This window comes from Carassius auratus, chromosome 40 (genome assembly GCF_003368295.1).
Source record: "Carassius auratus strain Wakin chromosome 40, ASM336829v1, whole genome shotgun sequence".
Lineage (NCBI taxonomy): Eukaryota > Metazoa > Chordata > Actinopteri > Cypriniformes > Cyprinidae > Carassius > Carassius auratus.
The window spans coordinates 4,974,688-4,999,903 of NC_039282.1; the positions used below are offsets into that span (position 1 = coordinate 4,974,688).

General features: G+C 38.8%; 1 protein-coding gene across 4 annotated transcripts; it reads left to right on the plus strand.

The window, feature by feature from the left end:
* The first annotated feature begins 236 nt into the window (after positions 1-236).
* On the plus strand, positions 237-24,570 carry cltcb (clathrin, heavy chain b (Hc)). 4 transcript variants are annotated; one of them, XM_026226133.1, is made up of 34 exons: positions 237-738; positions 3,115-3,322; positions 3,791-3,793; positions 5,931-6,199; positions 6,321-6,482; positions 6,595-6,708; positions 6,926-7,099; positions 8,672-8,869; positions 8,957-9,157; positions 9,606-9,758; positions 9,876-9,998; positions 10,111-10,248; positions 10,346-10,510; positions 10,690-10,870; positions 11,157-11,320; positions 11,417-11,542; positions 11,647-11,789; positions 11,975-12,209; positions 12,341-12,463; positions 13,375-13,520; positions 13,615-13,798; positions 13,902-14,094; positions 14,211-14,368; positions 14,503-14,667; positions 15,682-15,789; positions 16,146-16,313; positions 16,467-16,616; positions 16,748-16,879; positions 16,976-17,086; positions 17,192-17,362; positions 17,622-17,843; positions 19,362-19,382; positions 23,009-23,084; positions 23,424-24,570. In XM_026226133.1, the coding sequence occupies exons 1-34, from the start codon at positions 697-699 to the stop codon at positions 23,552-23,554; spliced, it is 5,058 nt and encodes a 1,685-aa protein (XP_026081918.1). In that variant the 5' UTR covers positions 237-696; the 3' UTR covers positions 23,555-24,570. The 4 variants fall into 4 exon arrangements, with proteins under 4 accessions (XP_026081918.1, XP_026081920.1, XP_026081919.1 ...); XM_026226135.1 differs by lacking the exon at positions 19,362-19,382; XM_026226134.1 differs by lacking the exon at positions 3,791-3,793.
* Positions 24,571-25,216: the final 646 nt, after the last annotated feature.

Below are 25,216 nucleotides of genomic sequence, written 5' to 3' on the forward strand. Positions count from 1 at the left end.
GAAAAAAACTCAAAAGTAAAATGTTCATGCCATGGGACCTTTAAGTGCTTCAGAAATGTGACGTTATTTCCGGTAAGGGAGCGCAGGAAGCGGACGCTCCCAGTGCACTGGAAGGATTTCGCGATTGAGACAGCTCTTAAAATAGCCGACTCCCTGATCAGTGCCCTTACTACTGAACAAGGGAGCTGATTGAGACGCAGCCGGAACTGACGTACATAGAGTATGAAGAACTGAATGATGTGGCAAAAATGAAACGAATGATATAATACCGACTAGACTACTTATACCTGCGCTCATTAATCACATCTAAAACATCAGCAACCCGAGCGCTCACACACATCGAATCAGAGCTTCGCGCATCGCCCGCTTGATTGACAAAAGCGCTGAAATCGCGAATGTCCTTCCGCCGCTGCTTCCGGATGTTCAGTCTGAGCTGTTTCCGCCGCCATTGCGGGTTTGAGTGAGTCCCATCCGCGCAGAGAGGGGAGAAGAAAAAACACACCGACCATCTGGCGGATTGGCTTGACACGACGACAGCACGACGGTTGATTTCTCTGTCTAATCAAGCCGACAGACCCGCCTTTGATCGGTTTTGACTCGGGGGTGTCCGCGGAGAGGAGGTCGTCGCGCGCTAAAGCCAGGCAGAAATTTTTCGAGGAGTCCGGCCGGGAGGATTGAGAACAGAAAGCCCAAACCATGGCTCAAATCCTGCCTATCCGCTTCCAGGAGCACCTGCAGGTGGGTTTTTACTCGGTCACAGCGTTAATAATCGGCGGCTCTGCTGTAACAGAGCTCGTTAGCTTTAGCGCTAGCTTAATGAATGACCTCCCAGCCATTTCAACGACTCTGTACCAAAAAACTCGCGAGCTGTCGATCAGCATCTTTTAAACCAGCGAATGTAATGCGTGTATGATTCTGAAAACTGCTGGGTGTTTGAATTTAAAAGTTCGTAACCGCCGTTCAGACAGAGAATACGAAACGTCCGATGTTCGAATCGAACCAGCTCATGATGCTGAAGATAAGCAGCCTGAGTAACGTCAGGCAGGTCACTAGGATTTTGGACACAGCCTGTGCAGGTACATGCAGTGATCAGTAGTAAGGTTATATTACATTAGCATGGCACTGTTACAGTATGGCTAATGTTAGTCATCTCAAAACATAACGGAACACTTACCGCAACAACAGGTGATCCAATTTGTCCTGTCTTTATTATCGATGGGATGGCTGTATCCTTTAGCACACGTTTCATGGTCCGTGTGGCAACTTGCATTTTTTCAAAATAGTCGTCCACAGTAAAATGTTCAGAGCAAACGAAATACTTCGTGATGGTGTTTACAGGTGTGTTTGGAACTATACCCAGAACAAGTAGCCATCGATTCATCAGGTCAGCGTTTTTGGTTGGAATTCTATGAAACATCATAGTATTACCTGGTCTCCCCTGTTTATTGTCGCAGCTCTTTACAATACAGCGAACACCCATGTTTGTAAACTATAAATTTACTGTCTAGTAATTGCTGACTATTACTCCAACTCTGAGTGAACTGTCTGCTCCTCGCCGCGTCTCGGGTGCTGCGCTAATCACTCCGCCCAAGTAACATTAGCTGTGCTCCTACGCCTAGTGAGAATATAGTTCCCAGTATTTATAAGATTAAAAATGGTATCTGTCTCATATAGCCTTGTTATTTGTACACGCTGTGACTATACAGATCACAACATGTAAATAGGAAAATGTTTGCATTATTTTGTTACTTATTGGGATTACTATGCTACCATTATCCATTTACATCCAGTCTTTGTGCTAAGCTAGGCTAACGGTGGGTGCGTCAAATAACACTTATTACAGAACGCACAGAAATGAAAAAGGTATGTATGGGCTTATCTAACTCTGGGGGATACTGTGAATAAGCTAAAGTCCCAATGACGCAAAAATTATATGTAAAATATATGAGTGTGTATTCGCATATTTAACTAGTCGATTCAGATCTTAATTCGATTTTGATGCATATCAGATACAGAAGTTAAAAAATAAAAATAAAAAATCAGTCTACTAGTGTTGTAAACTGTACAGGAAACTTATCCAAACATTTTACATTTATTAGTGGTATACTTATGTTTCTACAGCAGTTGTTTTTCCCCCTAACTTATATTAAATGAGACCTCCCTCACAGGTCAAGTATAAATATGTTGCATATATTTAGCAGAATTCTTCTCTTTAGAATTATTTTTCTACCTAACAAACAAGTTATGGACATTAAATGGCTTTTCTGAGTTAAATTTTTCTTGATATTGTTTTCAAGCTGTTTTAGTCTTTTTGTGGTTGAAACGCCAGCGATTACATGTTTCTTTCAACACACCTTCTGATGTTCATTCATGTCTATTTCATGCTATAACTAGTATTGAAGAGAAATACTAGTCGCCACATTACACATTAAAGAGAATTACAATCAAATATGTTACTTCGTGATAAAATGGACAGAATTTTGAAAGCTGAGACTTCATTTCAAAAGTAAAGCATAAAACTTATTGTTCTGATCATGCGTCAAATATAAACTGCATATGCTAAATGATTGATTTTGGAACTTAAGAATTTATATTACATTAAAATCAATTATTTGAAATGGCCAACCCAGCCCTTTTGGTTAAAAAAAAATGTGTATATATGCATAGGGCAGGGCAGTAAATCTGGTTCCGTGATTACCGCTAAATCGACATCAACTGCTATCAAATGGAGCGGCATTTAATAGACAGAGCCGTAGATCACTGACAAGCTACGCAATATCGCATTCATTATCGAAGGTGATTCATCTGGGATAGTTAATGTAATCAACAGGCCCGACCTGAGTCATTATAGTGTACTGTGTCATTTTCGCAGCCTCATAACAGGAGGATGATGGGGCTTGTGAGATTGGACCCGTAGATCCCTATTTTTATCTCAAAACATCCCATAATCATTGAAATAGACTCAGAGCAGACACATTTATGACCTCTAGGCAGTGTATTAAAAATAAAGCCTAACTAGAGAGCATTTTAATGCCAAAAATAAGTCACATGAATATTAAAAAATACTATTGTCATATTTAACAATGGTAAATGATTCCTATCAACCTCTTACAGCTCCAAAACCTGGGTATAAACCCAGCGAACATTGGGTTCAGCACCCTCACGATGGAGTCGGATAAGTTCATCTGCATCCGGGAGAAGGTGGGCGAACAGGCCCAGGTGGTGATCATCGACATGAGTGATCCGAATACCCCCATCCGCAGGCCCATCTCTGCAGACAGTGCCATCATGAACCCAGCCAGCAAAGTCATTGCTCTTAAAGGTAAGACACAGGGGCACTGAAGCCATTTGGAAAATGGGGGGACACATTAAGGCATGGCATTAATGAAATGTTATGATAATTTTTGGCATGAATATAGAAATTTCCATAAGGGCGTGTGTTCCTGCAACCTCCTCCCTCCCACCCCCTCAATGTATAAGATGAATACAGTATCTTTGACTGACTATATTTCTCAACGAGACAGTTTAGTGTAACATAGTATGAGACTTTTGTGATGTCAAATGACGTAATTATTTTAAAATACCCTTCATAATTCCAACAAGTTCGTTCATATTCTCAGCCATCTCTGTCTCGTTACGTATTAAAGCTTCTTGCTGTAATATTTGGGTTAAGAATAGCTTTTAAAATGCTTATTGGAAATGTCTTGCCATCATAAATGCTTTGTCTGTTCTTGCTTGTTTTTGTTCTTTTTTTATTTTTTTGTTTCTTACTGCTTTCTTATGTTTGCAGACGGTGAGTTGAATTTCATCTATCCTGAGTTGTGGGATTTTGAATCGTGAAATGTGGGGTCAATCTGAATGCTTTTGTTGAATGATAGGTTAGCCATGTACAGAGGGGGTTGAGATTGTGTAACATGCATGTAACATGGCAACAGCCTGATTTTCCATGTTTAGTGTAAAATTAAATACATTTTGTTGTTGTTAGTTGAAATAACACTATTTAGCACTTTATGTATTTTTGTTTTGGCGCTTGGCAGATTACTGTTTATGCAATGCAAAGTATGGATATGTCTGTAAACTGATAGATTTGCAAGGTAACTTCCTAAATATACTTCACTCCGCAAGTCAGCTGTAAGAGTGAAAAGTGGATTATGACCTCACATACCGAATGTTGTAAGATTGTTTTATAGTTGCAGTTCTGTTTTGTTTATGATTATAATAATTTTTTAAATCTTGAGTATTCAAAAGTTTGGGGTTAGTAAGAGTTGTTGTTTTAAGAAAGATATCAATACTTTAGAATGAATACATTAAATTGACCAAAATAATTACAGTAAAACATTTACCGTTTTACAAAAGATTTAAGTAAATGCTGTTCCTTTGAACTTTTATCTGAAGAAATCCTAAAAAACAAAAAATTAAGTAACATTTTTAACATTGATTATAATGAGAAATGTTTCTTGAGCAGCAAATCAGCTTTTTGGAATGATTTCTGAAGGATCATGTGAAAATTCAGCTTTGCATCACAGGAATAAATTCCTGCATTATGTGTTTTAGATAAGGCCCTATAGTTGTATATTGTATTTTAGTCTCTGTTTATTCATGCTTAAAGGGGTTTTCTTTATATAAATAGTGTTCTGTTGTGTGTGATTTTTGTGTTGTGTATGTGTGCCGTTCAGACAGATTTCTATTACTGGTTGATACACAAAGTTTTTGATTCTTGAATCCTTAAATAGAAAACTATTTTTTTAAATTGTGGTTATTACTGTTTTTTTGTTTTGTTTTTTGAACAAATAAATGCAGTCTTGATAAGCACAAGAAACTTATTTAAAAAAAATTTTTTTTTTTACTGACCCTAAACTTTTAAATGCGTTCATATTTTTTTGAATCAATACTCTTTTTTTTTTTTTTAACCGTGAGATTATATAATAAATGCATTTCTTAATAATATTCAGAATTTATGGTGTTTCCCCCCGATGACATTGTAATGTACAAGGCCAGAGTTTTTTTTTTTTTTTTTTGTATTTAGTTTTTGTTAAATAGCCTAAAGTGGTTTACAGAAATTAAATCAAATATACAGTGCCCCCTAAAATATTTGGACACTTAAAAGGTTTGACTGCCATGGCAAGATAAGTGCAAACAAATCATACTCCAACCTTTCTCAGATCTAATTAGATTTTTAGTGGCTGTTTGAAGTCTACTCCCCAAAATTTCTAAAGGCAATTGATAACCAGAAAGTGTCCAAATACTTTCTTAATTTTATTTCAGTGATTTGCTTTGATTAAAAAGTGTGCTTCTGCTAACTTTGAAATAAATGCTACTATTTTATTTTTATTGTAGTAATATTCATACATTTAAGTGTGGCTTTAAGTGTCCTAATGCATTTTGGGGACACTGTATTTTTATAAAAGTACAGTACATATCTGTAGATTTAGCTAATTGCATTACACATTTTAGGCGAGAAAAAAATTATCTTATACCTGAGGTAAGGTGACTCGTGATTGCATACAAGAATAACATTATGGATTTGAATTTTATACAAAAAAATGTTTATTTTTTTACATGAAACAATCTGCATTATCTTTTTCTGGAGTGCAGAGTATATGCATACGAGTTCTTTACTAATTAATAATTGATAAGCGTACAAGATTTAGAACAATAAAAATTGTCCTACTAAATGCAGATCTAAACTCAGCTTGATGTTTGTAAATGTTTGCAGTGTTTGCCCTGTAGCTGTTTCTTTTGCATTGTAACTGCTTTGTAATGTTGTCCATATCTTTGTCGTTACTTTACACTCACGACTTCACATACACATGTTGTTAGCATTGCACTTGATGTCTGTATTTTAGCTAGTTTAAATCACACCTTTCATAAACTATACAAAAAAAATGGTCACAGTTTTTTTTCAAATGACCCCTGTTCCTGAATTTCAGCGGCAAAAACCCTTCAGATTTTCAACATTGAAATGAAGAGTAAGATGAAGGCCCACACCATGACCGAGGACGTTACGTTTTGGAAGTGGATCTCTCTCAATACCGTAGCACTTGTGACAGACAATGCGGTCTATCACTGGAGTATGGAAGGAGATTCGCAGCCCATCAAAGTCTTTGACCGACACTCCAGTTTAGCAGGCTGCCAAATTATCAATTACCGCACTGACGCCAAACAGAAATGGCTGCTTCTGATTGGAATTTCTGCACAGGTACAAATAACAATTTGATTTTGTATAATTGTGGATTTCAATCCGTTCTCATTTTTACCTGCATGTCAAAGTGGTTGTCGTTTTCCTGCTGAAATGCCATTTTTAAACCTTTTCCTGTAAGCAAAACCGTGTTGTGGGTGCAATGCAACTTTACTCAGTGGACAGAAAGGTGTCGCAGCCGATCGAAGGCCACGCTGCTGGATTTGCTCAGTTTAAAATGGAGGGAAATGCTGAGGAATCCACCCTTTTCTGCTTCGCTGTTCGGGGACAAGCTGGAGGAAAGGTCTGGTTATCCTTTTAAAATGAACGTTTGCGTGGAATGAATTACAGTTAAGTCTTTGAGTCTACACAAGTGTCAATTTAAAGTCACTCGTGTATTTTTTTCCCCAATGTAGTTGCACATTATTGAAGTTGGAACACCTCCGTCAGGTAATCAGCCGTTTCCAAAGAAAGCCGTCGACGTGTTTTTCCCTCCAGAGGCCCAGAACGATTTTCCAGTTGCCATGCAGGTATTTATAGTTTGAATATTTAATGAATATTATTAAAATGTGTCTGTTGGGGCGTTAGGTTTAACCATAGAATTTCCATGGCCATCAGAACGGAACAACAGCTCTTTAAAAAAGAATAAATAAATGGGGAGCGATATGTCTTTTATTTATTTACTTAATACATTTTCAAAAAAGGTAGGAGACTCATTTATGTCTGTGCATACGTGTCTTCTTCTAGATAAGCTCCAAGCATGATGTTGTCTTTCTCATCACCAAATACGGCTACATCCACCTGTATGACCTTGAGATGGGCACCTGCATCTACATGAACCGGATCAGTGGAGAGACCATTTTTGTCACCGCCTCCCATGAAGCCACATCTGGCATTATTGGCGTGAACCGGAAAGGACAGGTACTGACCGCTTTATCTGCTGTTATCGCAGACAGTCAGAAGAAAGTGGTGCATTGGCTTTGTTTAAGCTTGAACATTTAGGCTTGATTGGTCAGCATATTTGAATGGAGCAGCTGAGCTAGTTCCAGACAGACAGCAGGCGTTTGTTTCTCTGTGGTTAGTCTGTGCAAACACACTGGCTTGTGTCCTGTAGTCTGCCGCAACAGGATGCTTTCAGTTGATGAATTATTTTGGAGCTCAGACCCAAGTGTCATAAAACATGCAGAGAGAGTGCAGAAATGTGATCCCTGCTCGTTGTTAGTCTCCCGTTTGTTTTCCCTCCTCAAACCACACAACTGTCAGTCCAGTGTTTTCGTCAAACTTCACCACACGTCAGTCAACTTTCAGAGCGTTTCCTAAAGATCATCACTACAAAGATTCTTGCAGTCTTTACTTTTCATTTTGATTAATTTATTAGGAAAAATAGGTTTTGAATATCATATTTAGGTTCTTTAATAACTCAAGTATGTTTTTTGACTGGAAAATAGCCAGACTTGACATTTAATAATCAAACAGACCATCCTTTTCTCATGATTCATGAGTTAAGGAATGTTTTAATAACATTTCTATTTCAGACTTCAGTATGCGTTACATTTTATTAGATTGAATCATTTCCTGATTCATAGCTGAATTGTTCAAAATTTCTCAGCACAGATATTACTATATACTTTTAATTAAATTTTAAAAATGTTGGTAAATGTAGATGATGCTCTATAACTATTTATTATATTGTTGAATATAAATGAAAATGGGAAATATAGGTTTTGCTCACTTAACAAAAAATACATGTAAAAAAAAAACAGAAGTTAATTGTATGCATTAACGTTATTACTTGCATTAAACATTTTGAATTATCTTGGAGGTGCACATTTGTTTGGAATGATGGTACATTTATTTATTTATTTTTTTATTATTATGAATATTATTTTGATTATAAATATTTTCCTATTTGCTTTTTTTTTTAAACTATATTACATACCTATATTCCAGTTTCAGTGTTTATGTGTGTCGCAGTCCATAATGCATTCTGATGCTGTAACTGGGGCGAAGGAATCGCGGTAATAAGAGTTTGTTGAGCCCTCGACACGTACAGTGAGAACAGTGTGTGCCACTCAGCTGGAGGTAGAGACGGCCCGGTAATCCTCTTACTGTAGTCTGCACTGTGTTCACTCAGCCTCAGTCACTGACTGAAGACCAGCTCTGTCACACGCTGTGCTGCAAACTAAAATAAGTGCATAATGGGATACCGGCCCATTCATGTATGCATTACCCTGAGGGTTGCTTTAGGTGTTTATGGGCCCAGATCAGCATCATTTGGAGCTAATCAGTGCATTATTAGGTGTTTATGAATAGAGATTAACCATCATTGGCACTGATTTGGTAATGCAATGGAGATTATGGGCTGGTCTCGGCACACAGAGATTTAAAGAGATCTGAGAAAGTCAAAATTCTATAATTCTATTTATTTGTAGTGGGAATTATACTGTTGCTGTCTGCATTCCGTGTCTGACACTATAATGTTTTTCTTATCAGGTGCTGTCTGTGTGCGTGGAGGAAGAAAACATCATCCCTTACATCACTAACGTGCTGCAGAACCCTGATCTGGCCCTCAGGATGGCCGTCCGCAACAACTTGGCAGGTGCCGAGGAGCTCTTTGCTCGCAAATTCAACAATCTGTTTGCTGGTGGAAACTACTCTGAAGCTGCCAAAGTGGCTGCCAATGCACCGAAGGTACAGCAGTCTGCATCACACAACCTGATGCCTCAGTCTTCGTCAGGCAAGTGTTGGGGTTTCTGATTGGCTGTTGGGTTCTTGCAGGGCATCCTGCGCACCCCAGACACCATCCGTCGGTTCCAGAGTGTTCCTGCTCAGCCCGGTCAGACTTCACCCCTGCTGCAGTACTTTGGGATCCTGCTGGACCAGGGCCAGCTGAACAAGTTTGAGTCACTGGAGCTTTGCAGGCCCGTCCTGCAGCAAGGCCGCAAACAGCTCCTGGAGAAATGGCTGAAAGAAGACAAGGTAGATCCTCTTCTGAAGAAATATGTAGTCATAATGAATGAAACTAAACAGTCAAAAATAATAATATTCAATAAAATAGTCATACTCCAGGTTTTCATACATTATTATAATATTGTGCTTTGTGTTTCCAGAGTGGAAAAACAATCTATTAATAATAATAATTAATATATGGAAAAGTCATAGAAATTGCTGTAGTGTCCTGTGCTTTAAAATATTTTATTAGAGATTTCTTTCTGTTTTATAGTAAAAGTGAGTAAATCATTCTTTTTATTGCCATTTTGAAAAGGGATCTTTCACCCAAAATTTTTTAACTGTCACCGTTTACTCTCTGCATTTTGTTAATTTGTAAAAAAAAGTGTTTAAACCCTGATATCTCTGTGAATAATGTAATTATTGTTGCTTAATGTTATGATATGGAATGAAATCCTGCTGTTTTGGGTTCGTGCAGCTGGAGTGCTCTGAGGAGTTGGGTGATCTGGTGAAGTCTGTGGATCCAACTCTTGCGCTTAGCGTTTATCTAAGGGCCAACGTTCCCAACAAAGTGATCCAGTGTTTCGCAGAGACTGGGCAGTTCCAGAAAATTGTACTGTATGCAAAAAAGGTGAGTTTAAATGTTTTTCCTGGCGCTAGATTTGCCGTTGCTCAATAAACTGCTCTATTTGTGTGAGTGATTTAAAATCTGAGCTCCATCCTCTAATGCGTGGCCATCTGTGTGCAGGTTGGCTACACTCCAGACTGGATCTTCCTGTTGAGGAACGTCATGCGGGTCAGTCCAGAACAAGGCCTGCAGTTCTCCCAAATGCTCGTTCAAGATGAGGAACCTCTGGCTGACATCACTCAGGTCTAAGAGCAGGGTTTATTTTATTTGATAAAAACTGGCATTTCCGATGATAAAGTAGGTGGACTTTTAATAACCAATGAATTTGCAAACAATTTTTTGTTTTATTCTACAGATTGTGGATGTGTTCATGGAGTATAACCTGATCCAGCAGTGCACTTCTTTCCTGTTGGACGCGCTGAAGAACAACCGTCCCACTGAGAGTCCTTTGCAGACCCGTCTGTTGGAAATGAACTTGATGCATGCCCCACAGGTGCTCGCTATAAACATCACACACCTCGCTTAGATCCCTTTTTTGCAAAAAAATTGTGTGATGACGTTATTTTTTGCAAACATATTATCCCATTCAGGTGGCAGATGCCATCCTGGGGAACCAGATGTTCACCCACTACGACCGGGCCCATGTGGCTCAGCTGTGTGAGAAGGCAGGTCTTCTACAGCGAGCTCTGGAGCACTACACTGACTTGTATGACATCAAACGGGCCGTGGTCCACACCCACCTGCTAAACCCAGAGGTACGGCCCACATTCTGCTTAAACTTTTGCACTCAGTGTTACTGTATCATTCATTCGCATTTATTTGAAAGGAATACGACTCTTAAATGTTGATAGTGGTGTCATGGCTATCAGTATTTTGTGAGAACATGGTACTTCTGCACTGAATGATGTTGTAAAATGTTGTACTCTCTTTGCAGTGGCTGGTGAACTACTTCGGCTCTCTGTCAGTGGAGGACTCTCTGGAGTGTCTGAGAGCCATGCTATCTGCTAACATCAGGCAGAACCTCCAGATCTGCGTCCAGGTGGCCTCCAAGTATCACGAGCAGCTCTCCACCCAGTCGCTCACAGAGCTCTTCGAGTCCTTCAAGAGCTTTGAGGGTAACAATGCACCACAACTGATTGTCTTAAAAGTAGGGCAGGACAATATAGCTTAAAGTATGATATCTTTATTTTAGTTTTAGTTTGAACCATATTCATTGTGTACCTTCATATTGGTGTATTTGATCTGACATGTTCATATCATTTTAACAACCGTACATTACTATGTTTTTAAAATGAAGTGCCAAATGGACAGTTCCCTGAACAAGTTTAAATAAGCGTTTTGAATTGATTACCAAGGAAGTAAATCAGATCGCATGAACATCTATGATTGTGTGCCCTGCAGGTCTGTTCTACTTTCTGGGCTCCATTGTGAACTTCAGCCAGGATCCAGAGGTTCACTTCAAATACATCCAGGCTGCCTGTAAAACTGGTCAAATCAAGGAAGTGGAGAGAATCTGCAGAGAGAGCAACTGTTACGATCCCGAGCGTGTCAAGAACTTCCTCAAGGTACGAGTTCTTGAATTTCTGTTTTGTGCTCTAAACAAGCAACTTAATGGAAAAGTTCATTTTGTTATTAAGAACAATGTACCTTGTCTTTAACAGGAAGCAAAACTGACCGACCAGCTGCCCCTCATCATTGTGTGTGACCGCTTTGACTTTGTCCACGACCTGGTGCTCTACTTGTACCGCAACAACCTGCAGAAGTACATTGAGATCTATGTTCAGAAGGTACTCCAGACATGATTGCAACAACTCTTGTGATCCTCAGGGGATGTTCTCGGCTCTCTGTTTCTGTAGCGGTGGCTGATTGCGCAATTAACTGGTTTTGTCAGGTTAACCCCAGCCGTTTACCCGTGGTGATTGGAGGGCTGCTGGACGTGGACTGCTCCGAGGACGTCATTAAGAATCTCATTCTGGTGGTCAGAGGCCAGTTCTCCACTGATGAGCTTGTGGCCGAGGTGGAGAAAAGAAACAGGTAGAAAATTAAAAACACTTTTTTTTAAAATGGTTCAATTTAATAAGTATAAGTAACACTTGTTGGACATGATTCAGATTGGCCAGTATTAGTGTTTTATATTGTTGGCATTGGTCTGATTTGGCTGATATTTGTGTAATTTTGGTCTGCTTTAGTCTATAATTGACTATTTTGATCTATGGCAGACTGAAGCTGCTTCTTCCGTGGTTGGAGGCCCGTATCCACGAGGGCTGTGAGGAACCTGCTACCCATAATGCCCTGGCTAAGATCTACATCGACAGCAACAACAACCCTGAGCGCTTCCTTCGAGAAAACCCATATTATGACAGTCGTGTTGTGGGGAAGTACTGTGAGAAGAGGGACCCCCATTTGGCCTGTGTGGCTTATGAGAGAGGACAGTGTGACCAAGAGCTCATCCATGTAAGGAACAATGGTGCTTTTGTTTTAGCCGTTTGTTGCAGTAGAATATTTTAAGAGATTGGGCATTGGAAAATCCAGTTTATAAAATGGAAGGAAATTGCTGTAAATGTTTTTTTCTTTCACATTAATAGGTTTGCAACGAGAACTCGCTCTTCAAGAGTCTGTCCCGATACCTTGTGCGGCGTAAGGACCCTGAGCTGTGGGCTAGTGTGCTTCTGGAAAGCAACCCCTACAGGAGACCCCTAATCGACCAGGTGCGAATTAGAAAATAACATTTCAACAGGAAGCTTTATTTGCTACCTATTTTAGTTTTTTTTTTTTTTTTTTTTTTTTAATTCACATTTCCTGCACAACTTAAAAAAAAACTATATCAATTGAAAATTATTTGTAATTTGGAAAAATTGGTGTTCCAGAATATAATCAGATGGTTGAAGGGGAGGGGCTACAGAATGAGGGTTTGATGATGTCAACAGAAATCTAACATTAGGAACCTTTTCATAGTACCAGAACTAATTGTGAAACTAACCACTTTTGGGCGTTTTCTCACCGCCGGAACTGGGTTTGATTTTAGTAATGGACTGCCTTTTTCGAAAACCAAATTACCGTATTTTCCACACTATAAGGCGCACTTTAAAGCCTTTAATTTTCTCAAAAAATGACAGTGCGCCTTATAATCTGGAGCACCTTATATATGGATCAAGGTTTTGTTGACATTCCCTTTAGCACAGCTCCATCTGCAGTATCTTCTATTCTATGTTCCTTATAGTCCGGTGCGCCCTACATATATGAATACAGTTCTAAAATAGGCCATTCATTGAAGGTGCACCTTATAATACGGTGCGCCTTATAGTGTAGAACATACGGTAGCTCCTACTCTGGAGCAGGGTTTAACCAGCACAGCTGGTACTAACCTTGACATAAGCATACATTGATTGGCCAGACCAAGATTTAAAACACAGTGTAAACATACTGTAAACATTGTCAACTTATTTCGCCAGTATGATGAAGAGCAATAAATATACGGAAGTTTAGGGATACCATGTCAATGCTTTAGGAAAGAAAATGGGGCAGTTCATGTTGACTTCAAATACATTTATAAATTATAACTTCAAAAAGTGCTTTAAACATAAAGATTAAGTCCAATTTATGTTCCCGCCCACCACAGGTTGTTCAGACTGCCCTGTCTGAGACCCAGGACCCTGAAGAAGTCTCAGTTACTGTCAAAGCTTTCATGACTGCTGACCTGCCCAATGAACTCATTGAACTCCTGGAGAAGATCGTCCTGGACAACTCTATTTTCAGCGAACACAGGTGATTTCATCTGTTAGAGACATTTGAGCGATGACAGAACATAAAATTATTTTAGAGTGTTAAACGTTTTCTTTTTCCATTATTTGTGTCCCAGGAACCTGCAGAACCTCCTGATCCTCACCGCCATTAAAGCTGACCGCACTCGTGTCATGGAGTACATCAACCGCCTCGACAACTATGACGCCCCAGACATCGCTAACATTGCCATTAGCAATGAGCTCTTCGAGGAGGCTTTTGCAATCTTCAGGAAGTTCGATGTGAACACCTCAGCAGTGCAGGTACATCTTTCATATCAGTTATCTTTGGGCTAAAATATAATCGATGTGAACACACTTTCTCTGTTTCTGCAGTCTCATAATTTGTTGTCTTTCTTGACTGTAGGTTCTCATCGAACACATTGGGAATCTGGACCGGGCTTATGAGTTTGCTGAGCGCTGTAATGAGCCGGCCGTGTGGAGTCAGCTGGCTAAAGCACAGCTGCAGAAGGGGCTGGTGAAAGAGGCCATCGACTCTTACATCAAAGCTGACGACCCTTCAGCCTACATGGAAGTGGGACAAGCTGCAGCCCAAAGTGGTAAGAACCAATAAAAAGTGCCTGATTCTTGACTCAATACAAAATGTCCAAGTTGAGGTGTTCATAAGCATGGGAAATGTTCTAGTAATGAGATTTCATGTTGTTTTTTTCCTCAGGAAACTGGGAGGATCTGGTCAAGTTTCTGCAGATGGCTCGTAAGAAGGCTCGTGAATCGTATGTGGAGACCGAGCTGATCTTTGCCCTGGCCAAGACTAACCGTCTGGCTGAACTGGAGGAGTTTATCAATGGGCCAAACAACGCACACATTCAACAAGTAAGAGTCTCCTACTTTGTAGAGTATTATACTGCTTGGTTAGAAATTAATTGGGCAAATTTAATTAAAGGATGACAAATTCCTGTCAGTTTTTTTGTACATGTCTGATCTTATTTTGCTCTCTTTCTGTCTAGGTTGGTGACCGATGCTATGACGAGAAGATGTACGAGGCAGCAAAACTACTTTATAACAATGTATCCAACTTTGGCCGTCTGGCCTCCACTCTGGTGCATCTCGGCGAGTATCAGGCTGCTGTCGATGGGGCCCGCAAGGCCAACAGCACAAGGACCTGGAAAGAGGTCTGGTTACACATTCTAGGATCTTGCTCTTTTCTACAGTTACACAGCATTTTAAAGGGGGGGGTGAAATGCTCGTTTTCACTCAATATCCTGTTAATCTTGAGTACCTATAGAGTAGTACTGCATCCTTCATAACTCCAAAAAGTCCTTAGTTTTATTAAATTCATAAGAGAAAGATAGTCTGTACCGGATTTTTCCCGGAAAAACACGACCGGCTGGAGGCGTGACGTGTGGGCGGAGCTAAAGAATCACGAGCGCCAGTAGGCTTTTGTGTTGAGAGCATGTGGAAGCTGTGACATTACCGTGAGGGAAAACCCATCATCCAAAACAAACCATGGCTAACAGTCTGATTCAGCCGTTTATTTATGATCCAGAATCAGATCCAGAGGCTGAAACTGAACGAGAGCAGCAGCAGCAACGACTCGCTCCGAGCGGGGCTCGAACCCAGGTCTCCGGCATGGGAGGGGACGCACTAACAAGGAGGCAGAGATATTTTAAGCAGTTTTACTCACCGCCTGTGGTTCCAACACACGATCGTGACCCTTTTTCGTTGGGATTGCATCATCCTTAAGAAATAAACGATACGCAAATCCGTCGTCAAACTGAGGCTTGTTTGTAAAACAAGCATCTTCGAAATGCAGGGAACAAACACAAACACTTACACAACTCCGTTGATGCTCTGTAAAAATAAACTCCATCCACTGGTCCCTTAATGCTGTTTTTTTTTTTTTTGGTAATCTGTGCAGGGTTGTCTTGCCCTGGCAACCAAAAACACACTTCTTTTGTGACTTTTCGCAACGCTCTCGCTCTGATCAGTGAATCGCTCTGATCAGTGAAAGTCTGTGCTGCTCACATAGACAGTAGGCTGCTCTGCCTCGCTATACGGGAGCGCGCGCTCTTCTGGCAGACGTGCCCCCCCTTTAAGTCGCAGGTTCACTTGTGTTTGTTAATAGCTCTGATCCCATCTCTATATATTCTGTTTACATTAGTGTCAAAGATGTTGTCTGCTTGTAGGTTTGCTTTGCCTGTGTTGATGGGAAGGAGTTTCGTCTGGCTCAGATGTGTGGATTACATATTGTCGTTCATGCTGATGAACTTGAGGAGCTCATCAACTACTACCAGGTGAGAATTATTTCATTTAGGTTTGATGGCATCTTTCATAGCCTTGAAAGCCTGAAAATATAAATGTATTTTTAAAATGACTATTTCCAGGTCTGAATGTTTTTTTGAAATGATGCTCTTTTGTGAGTTTAATAATTTTTACTGCATTTATAAACCAAGTCCTACTATAGTATCACAAACAAACAGAGCAGACTATAGGGAAATAATAGTAATTATTATTGTCTGGATAAGAGTTTTTGTAAAACGATCCAGTTTTCACAAACAACTCAAAATCCTAGAATTAATTTCAGGTTGCCTTGAATGTGTCTATCCATCGCAGAGTCCAGCAGGATTGATATTTATGGTTTCTCCATCAGGACCGTGGCTATTTCGAGGAGCTGATCACCATGTTGGAGGCGGCGCTGGGGTTGGAGCGCGCTCACATGGGCATGTTCACAGAACTGGCAATCCTCTACTCCAAATTCAAACCGCAGAAGATGAGGGAGCACCTGGAGCTCTTCTGGTCCAGAGTCAACATTCCCAAGGTCTGTCTGCTTCTAATAAACTGATTGATGTAAATGGAATTCTTCTATTTGGTTCAAACTAGTTAGCATTTAAAATCCAGGATAGGCATGGTGGTACATTTTATGTATTGACTAATGGGACAAATTGATGAACCGTTTCAAATGTCTGTTCAGGTTTTGAGGGCAGCAGAACAGGCTCACCTGTGGGGAGAGCTAGTCTTCCTGTATGATAAGTATGAGGAGTTTGACAACGCCATTATCACCATGATGAGCCATCCTTCAGATGCCTGGAAGGAGAGCCAGTTCAAGGACATCATAACCAAGGTATTTTCACACATTAGATTAGGACTTTGTCAAACTGTTCACTCATTTTGACTGAAATGCTTTTTTTTTTTTTTTTTTTTTTTTTTTTTTTTTTAATGAAATTAAACCTTTTCTGTTAACTCTTTCTGCAGGTTGCTAATGTTGAGCTGTATTACAAAGCCACCCAGTTCTACCTGGAGTTCAAACCGCTGTTACTGAATGACCTGTTGATCATATTGTCCCCACGTCTCGACCACACTCGTGCCGTCAACTTCTTCAGCAAGGTACTGTGTGCGACCTTTGCTCACCGTTACATCTCTTTAAAAATCGACCAGTTGGTTGTTTTTAACGAATGGTTAATTTGTTTCCTTTTTTTTAAGGTCAAGCAATTGTCGTTGGTGAAACCATACCTGAGATCTGTACAGAACCACAACAACAAGGCTGTAAATGAGGCTCTAAATAATCTCTTCATCACTGAGGAGGATTATCAGGTATATATACGCACCATTTTGGACACAGCCTGTATTTTTATAAGCAATCTCTTGGTTGGCACCTTTGCAATCTGTCGTCTTTTGTTTATTTTTTTTCCTCCACAGGCTCTGCGTACATCCATTGATGCTTACGATAACTTCGACAACATATCTCTGGCTCAGAGCTTGGAGAGGCACGAACTCATCGAGTTCAGGCGAATCGCCGCCTACCTGTTCAAAGGCAACAACCGCTGGAAACAGAGCGTGGAACTGTGCAAGAAAGACAAACTCTACAAGGTCTCGCCCTCAGCCAACCATCATTTTAGTTTTCAATAGTTTAGATGGCAGGGATCCCAAATATGACCATCTTTATGTGAGGGACTCCCATGCTAAAATTGAAAACACATCTATATAGTTCTTTGTGTAAAGAATTTATGGTGTGAAAAATGTATATTATAAATAAATCTAAAATAGAAGTTGCATTAAGTCATAGTAGGTTTAATCCAATTTTTACTTGCTGGATCTTGTAAACTATGTTTGTTCTGGTCCTCCACAGGACGCAATGCAGTATGCTTCAGAGTCAAAGGACACAGAGCTGGCTGAGGAGCTGCTGCAGTGGTTCTTGCAGGAAGACAAGAAAGAGTGTTTTGCTGCCTGCCTGTTCACCTGCTACGACCTGCTGAGGCCCGACGTGGTGCTGGAGACCGCCTGGAGGCACAACCTCATGGACTTCTCCATGCCCTACTTCATCCAGGTCATGAGGGAATACCTCAGCAAGGTGAGCCTCCATCCTCTGGGTCTCATGATGGACACGGTTTGGGATGTTAAATGCTTTAGTCTCAGCCTTTTCTCAGTGGAAACGCTTTAGATCTGTTTCAAAACGCAGTGAGCTGCTTTACAGCCGACTGCTTACATGCCGCGGCTGCCTTCTGATAGATTCGACTCGCAGTTGATTCTCATATAGTTTGGTGTTAACATATTGCTAAACTAATAACCCAGTATTATAATAAACAAAAATACATAGCACCTGCCTGCACTACCTGCTAAGTAAAAACTGTCGATTACTATCTTTTTATTGAGACCTTTGAGTAAAAATATTACAGACAGTTAATTATTTTCATTTTATGATTGATGATTGACTTATTTATTTTCTCTACATTAAAAATAGAACACTAAAACCTAAAATCATTCATTTTAAATGTCACGTTAATCTAGTCATATCAAAAGTGTAGTATGAGGAATATAATTAATTTTGAGATTTGCTTTAGATTACATTTTAAGAGTCTCATTAAATTATTAGTATTTTAAAGGATTAACTTTATCGTTGTCTAATGCTCACTTGTATGAGTAGGGGAACTGAACATGTATAACTACATATGCAATATCAGCAGATAATGATAGATTATGATAAAACCGATATGATATAAAATACCTTTCAAAAGACTGGGGTTAGTAAGATTTTTTTATTTTTTGGTTTTGAATGATGTCTCTATTACTTATCAAGACTGTGCTAATTTGATCAAAAATAAGGATAAACTTAACTATTGTGAAATACTGTTACAATTTAAAATAGCGGTTTTCTATATTTAGATATTTTAATATTGTTACATTTTCAGCAAGCAAAATTTTCAATTTTTTTTTTTCAATATTACACAAGCCTTCAGTGTCATAATAGCATTCTAATATGTTGATTTAATGCTAAAAAAATAAATAATAATTTTCAGCATTATTTTATGAATAGGAAGTTAAATTGAACTGCATTTATTAGAAATCTAAATCCTTGGTAATATTATAAATCTTTATTTATTCTTTGTGAATAAATGTATTCATTTATTTCCATTATTAATTTATATATCAATATATTGTGCATCCAGAGTATAATTATTTAAAGGCTGCTCGGCTCGCTAGGTTTTGAAACATATTTTAGTTCATTCTTTCCATATTAGTATAATTTGGAATCTTTCTTGGGAGTTTTATAGTTTTGTTTCTCCTTTCATTCATGAACATATTCGGACAAGACATTTTATTCATCAGGAATATTTAATTCCTTTAACCATTACCTTTCTTTTTTCAGTAAGTTTAGATTTATGATCACACTATACTGATTAATTTGAACATCTAGTGAAAAACAAATGATAGTGAAGCAACAGGGAGGACGTTTGATTAGTATCTTCTGTGATTTCCTGCTGTTAACACTTCTGGTGATTGCTGCATTTGTTCTCTACCTGCTTTTTGCAATGCTGGACTGTTAAATTTGCTTTTTTTCTTAAGCTGCCACTCTTAAATTCCCTTTCAGGTTGATGCAATTAAGGAAAAGGTGAAGGTTCACTCTTATTCCGTCTTTAACCCTTGTAGTTTGGAAGACTGAAACTTTGAAGAATCTGCATGAGTTCTTCCCTCCCATGTCACTCTGCTGCTTTTAACTAGACTTTCCTTGAGTTTCTTCTAGATTACTGACCATCCGTTTGCCAGACGCTGTGGTATTTGCCCTCAGACCTGTAGATGGTAGAAAACTGGAATTAGCTGATGAACGCCACTAAATTGTTATTTGATTGACTGTCAACTAGATATTTTGAATCATAAACTGTTAAAGTTCCTCAGCTAATTCAGTTGTAGACTGATTTAGGTAACTAGGTTCAAAATGCGAAGACTGCAAAATAAAGGGACCACATTTTTTTTTTTACAGAATTACAGGTGCTGGTCATATAATTAAAATATCATCAAAAAGTTGATTGATTTCACTAATTCCATTCAAAAAGTGAAACTTTTATATTATTATATTATTTATATTAATTATTATATTCATTAATTACACACAGACTTGATATATTTCAAATGTTTATTTCTTTTAATTTTAAACAAATAAGGAAAATCCCAAATTCAGACTCTTATTAGAATATTACTTAAGAACAAAACAAAGAAAGGATTTTTAGAAGTCTTGGTCAACTAAAAAGTATGAAAATGGAAGGTATGAGCATGTACAGCACTCAATACTTAGTTGGGGCTCCTTTTGCCTGAATTACTGCAGCAATGCGGCGTGGGCATGGAGTTGATCAGTCTGTGTCACTGCTCAGGTGTTAAGAGAGCTCAGGTTCCTCTGATAGTGGCCTTCAGCTCTTCTGCATTATTGGGTCTGGCATATCGCATCTTCCTCTTCACAATACCCCATAGATTTTTTTTAAGGTCAGGCGAGTTTGCTGGCCAATTAAGAACAGGGATACCATGGTCCTTAAACCAGGTACTGGTAGCTTTGGCACTGTGTGCAGGTGCCAAGTCCTGTTGGAAAATGAAATCTGCATCTGCATAATGTTGGTTAGCAGCAGGAAGCATGAAGTGCCCTAAAACTTTCTGAGATACGGCTGCGTTGACCTTGGACCTCAGAAAACATAGTGGACCAACACCAGCAGATCACATGGCTCCCCAAACCATCACTGACTGTGGAAACTACACTGGACCTCAAGCAACATGGATTGTGAGCCTCTCCTCTCTTCCTCCAGACTTTGGGACCCTGATTTCCAAAGAAAATACAAAATGTTCTTTTTTTCCAGTCCTTTTTGTCTTTGACGCTTCTGACGCTGTCTGTTGTTCAAGAGTGCCTTGACACAAGGAATCCGACAGCTGAAACCCATGTGTTTGTGTGTAGTGGTTCTTGAAGCACTGACTCCAGCTGCAGTCCACTATTTGTGAATCTCCCCCACATTTTTGAATGTTTTGTTTCACAATCCTCCCCAGGGTGCGGTTATCTCTATTGCTTATACACTTTTTTTTTTTTTTTTCTACCACATCTTTTCCATCCCTTCGCCTCTCTATTAATGTGCTTGGACACACAGAGCTCTGTGAATGACCTTTTGTGTCTTGCCCTCCTTGTGCAAGGTGTCAATGGTCGTCTTTTGGACAACTGTCAATTCAGCAGTCTTCCCCATGATTGTGTAGCCTACAGAACCAGACTGAGAGACCATTTAAAGGCCTTTGCAGGTGTTTTGAGTTAATTGGCTGATTACAGTGTGGCACCAGGTGTCTTCAATATTGAACCTTTTCACAATATTCTAATTTTCTGAGATACTGAATTTGGGATTTTCCTTAGAATTAAAAGAAATAAATATTTGAAATATATCAGTCTGTGTGTAATGAAATATAATATACAAGTTTCGCTTTTTGAATGGAATTAGTGAAATCAACTTTTTGATGATATTCTAATTATATGACCAGCACCTGTATATTTGCTATTTGTATTAAACTAAGAGTTGCATGGTTGCTTGATTTGTTTTTCTAACTATAATGTAGCGACAGCTATGATAAAGTGTGGTCCTTCACAAAAATAAAACCATAGATACTTTACTAGCATGTGTTTTAGCGTGTTAGTAGCACCCTTGAAAGGTCAGGAGTTGTGGCTGTTGGCTTTGCCTGCCTCTGGAAGCCATGAATGGCTGTTTAAACCATCTCTCACCCCGTCACACCTTCACTCTTACTCTGCCTTTCTCTCATGCACTCTTTTTAACATAGGAATAACAAACTACACCTTTGGCATGATTTCTTCCTCTCAACCAAACATTGACTTGCCAATATCTTTTTAAACCTGCTCAACAATATAATAATTGTGTTTTTTTTATTTAAAACACTGACACCGTTTGTATGTAGAGAACTGAACCCAATTGCAACATTTAAAGGAATAGTGGGAAAAAAAAAGTGAACTTTATCATTTATTTACTCTCATGATGTCCCTAACCTGTACAATTGACTTTCTTCTGTGAAACACTAATGGAGAATTTTTTTAATGTCCCAGGTGCTCTTTTCCATAACGTAAAAAAAATCAGACTGGGGCTTTCAGGCTTAAATAAGAACTAAAAAAGTACCATAAAACTACTATAAAGTTATTATATGACTTTAGGAGACTCTGAATGTTGCACATAAGTCACAAGAGCCACTTTTATGGTCCTTTGTTATTTATTTTTTTGGAGCTCAACAACTCCGGTCCCCATTCAGTTTCATTATATGAGAGAGAACGGCTTGAATGATCTTCAAAATATCTACTTTTGTGTTCGACTGAACTAATACAAAAAATGAAGTCATGTACATTTGGAATGACATGAGGGTGAATAAATAGACCAAATTGTACTTTTCAGGAGAATTATTGCTTTAAATCATAATTCATATCACTGTTGAATCATAATTCATATCCCTGAAGGATGGGTAAGAGACCCAGGACAGTCTAACCTTTATAACGTCATATTTATCAGCTACATCAGATTATGATTTTGGTTGTTTTATGGTGGTAAGGCACCTATAGCTCTTTTGTAAGTTTCCGTTTCTATTATTCGCACGATGGCTTCCTTTTTCTCACAGGGGCATCTTTCACAGAATCTGTCCAATGAGCAGCGTCCTCTGATTTAAATATTCACACAGTATGGTTTAGCACATCAAGTGAGACCTTTCACTTGAATTCACCTCAGTGAGCAACATAAAGCTGCTCGATTTAAAAGTGACTTCTGTCTGAGCTGTGCTTTATACATCACTACAGTATTGACGCTGGACTTTTTTACTCATGTGATTGCACATTAAGAGGGTTCTGTTTTCTACATATGCACTATTAATTAAAAGGATACTGACTGACTGGATGGGGGACCATCTACTGCTTTTACCATGTCTTTGTTATCGACTGAATCACAGAGGACATATAAAGCCATAGTGATCATGTGAAATGCATAGACCAGTAGTACATAATAGGGTGCTTATTTGAGTGGGAAGTGTTTGTCATTGGGCATGGAGTGCCTTGGCAAGAAGCTTGTGCCCTGAGACCTGCTTTGAAAGCGTGTGCACCTTTTGTTAAGCTTGGCTTTATGCATCTCCCAAGAATGGTCCCATCCATCAGTCATGACCCCCTTTCTTCGGAGTATTCATCTCTTCTCATTGTTCCTCTCTCGTCCCTCTTTTGCACTCATTCAGGTTGATAAGTTGGATGCTTCTGAGTCTTTGAGGAAAGAGGAAGAACAGCTCACAGAGGCACAACCCATTGTCTACGGTAGGACCTTTACACTTTTCCTTCATTTAACAAGGTTTCCTCTACAAATTATTCATCAAGATATATAGTATTTCTTTGGCCAAATGTCCAAATGTACTCATTTATTTAACTATGTTTTAACAATAATTATTTATTTAGTTTTTGGTTATGTTTTGTTTGCTAGCAAGTATGAATGGAATTTATATTTAATTCACATATAATGTAATGTTTTCACTTAATGTTTTGCTGTATCCTCAATATGCCACTGTGTGTGTGTGTGTGTGTGTGTGTGTGTGTGTGTATATATATAATTAGTAGTTTTTGTATTAATGCTCCTGTGTTCAATCATTTTGTTCGCAGGCACACCCCAGCTGATGCTCACCGCAGGCCCCAGTGTCGCAGTCCCCCCTCAGCAGCCTTACGGCTACGGTTACCCCACAGCGACTGGATACGGCCAACCCGCACAGCCAGGCTTCGGCTACGGCATGTGAAGCCCTCCTGCCACAGCTGTCCATCCATCTCTCCTTAAGTTCCTTACTAGCTTATTGTGATCTACTCACAAGGTTATATACAGTCAAAAAAAAAAAAAAAGTTACAAGTTTTAAATTATTTTCCTTAAAATGCAATGAAGGACTTCATTTTTATTTGTGTTGTCAAAGAAATTATCAGACCACATTTTTGTTATTTCACATTCCATATTTAAGGCTACTTCTATCTACTAGTTTTTCTTTTCATTTTTTTTTTGTGAGCTGATTTTCTTTTTTTTAAGGGGGCATGGGTTGTGTATGTAAGTGGAGTGTCAAGAAGAGCAATTAACCTTAAAATATGTCGTGAAGCATCTGATTTGCACTCTGTCGTGAGAGGAAACTAATGTAGAATCTCTTAATTTTGATGTATTGTATGTGAAGAGCTTACACTGTCAGTCTGTTTAATGCATTTCATTATTGTATATTCTGAAAAAAAGGTTAAACAATATTTGAACATGAACGTATGCATCCATGGGTACATTGAGCTAACACTAAGTAAAAAATCTGATACCCTACACGAATATGTAGCTGTATGGAAATTTTAAGCACATACAGACATGAATATAGTAAATGATTTTAATCCCTTAGCCTAAACGGGTTTCCCGGATTGACCTCGTAGTTGTTAACATCTCATTCACTCCATGTGTAACAGGTGACCTTTTCTTGTATTGAATACAGTGCTCTTTCTTGTGTGAATCCATTTCCATAAATGAGCAAGGGATGCATCGATTCTTCTGACTTGTGTGTTTACTCATCCGATTCTTTGTATTGGGGTTTGTGTGTGCCAGGTGTCGTGCTGTTCTTGCTCACTATTCGAGTGTACAGAAGAATGAATACACAAATGGAGACCAATGCTTTGTCCATCTGTAAGATTTGTGTGCGGTCTGCAGATTCGGGAATAAATTCACAGGATTGTGATTACTTTGGTGGCTTGATTGTAAACCGGCAAAGATTAAAATGAAACCCATCCATTCTCCATCATATATCTTGACACTTTATTTTTTTCACAGATCATGCAGAAGCCATTAAAGGTGCAGTGTTTTTTTTTTCTCTCTCTCTCAAGGTGTCATGCTGGTCAACATTGCAGTTATCTTTGAAGAAATGTGTAGTTAGCATAATTGACTTTATCCTGTAAACAAATAAAATTTAGCTGATCATGTGATCTCAACATGAGACGACCACCTCGATGTTCAATAAATCATTTACTGGGCCAGTGATGCGAGAAATGTCTTTTTAAACAATGCATTATACAGAAATATTTTTTTATAAAAAATAACGAGGGAACTTAATTTTGCTGAAATGTATTAGTGGATCTTTGTATAAACAGTGCTTAATTGTATCAATCTATAAGAAGCCTGCAAAAAAAGAAAAAAATGTTGAAAGTTCAAAACACGTTTTAGACGCCTATAAATAGTCTCAGTGAAAAAGGACATGAACTTTCTTCGGCGTACGCTAGAAAATCCCAGATACGCAGACGACAGGATAAAAGATCTTCTTGGTCATCAAAATAACCTTTCAGTTTTCGTCTCGTTAATAAAAAACAAAACGACCCGCAAGCCATAGAGCGAAGCTGCTGAGCTACATCATACAGTAATATATTTCAATACAAGTGTTCTGTAATACTGA

Coding starts and splice junctions, on each gene's coding strand:
- cltcb (XM_026226133.1), top strand. CDS start 697: ATGGCTCAAATCCTGCCTATCCGCTTCCAGGAGCACCTGCAG. Junction 11,790..11,974: donor GAGGTGGAGAAAAGAAACAG/GTAGAAAATTAA, acceptor GATCTATGGCAG/ACTGAAGCTGCTTCTTCCGT. Junction 16,314..16,466: donor CCAGAGTCAACATTCCCAAG/GTCTGTCTGCTT, acceptor ATGTCTGTTCAG/GTTTTGAGGGCAGCAGAACA.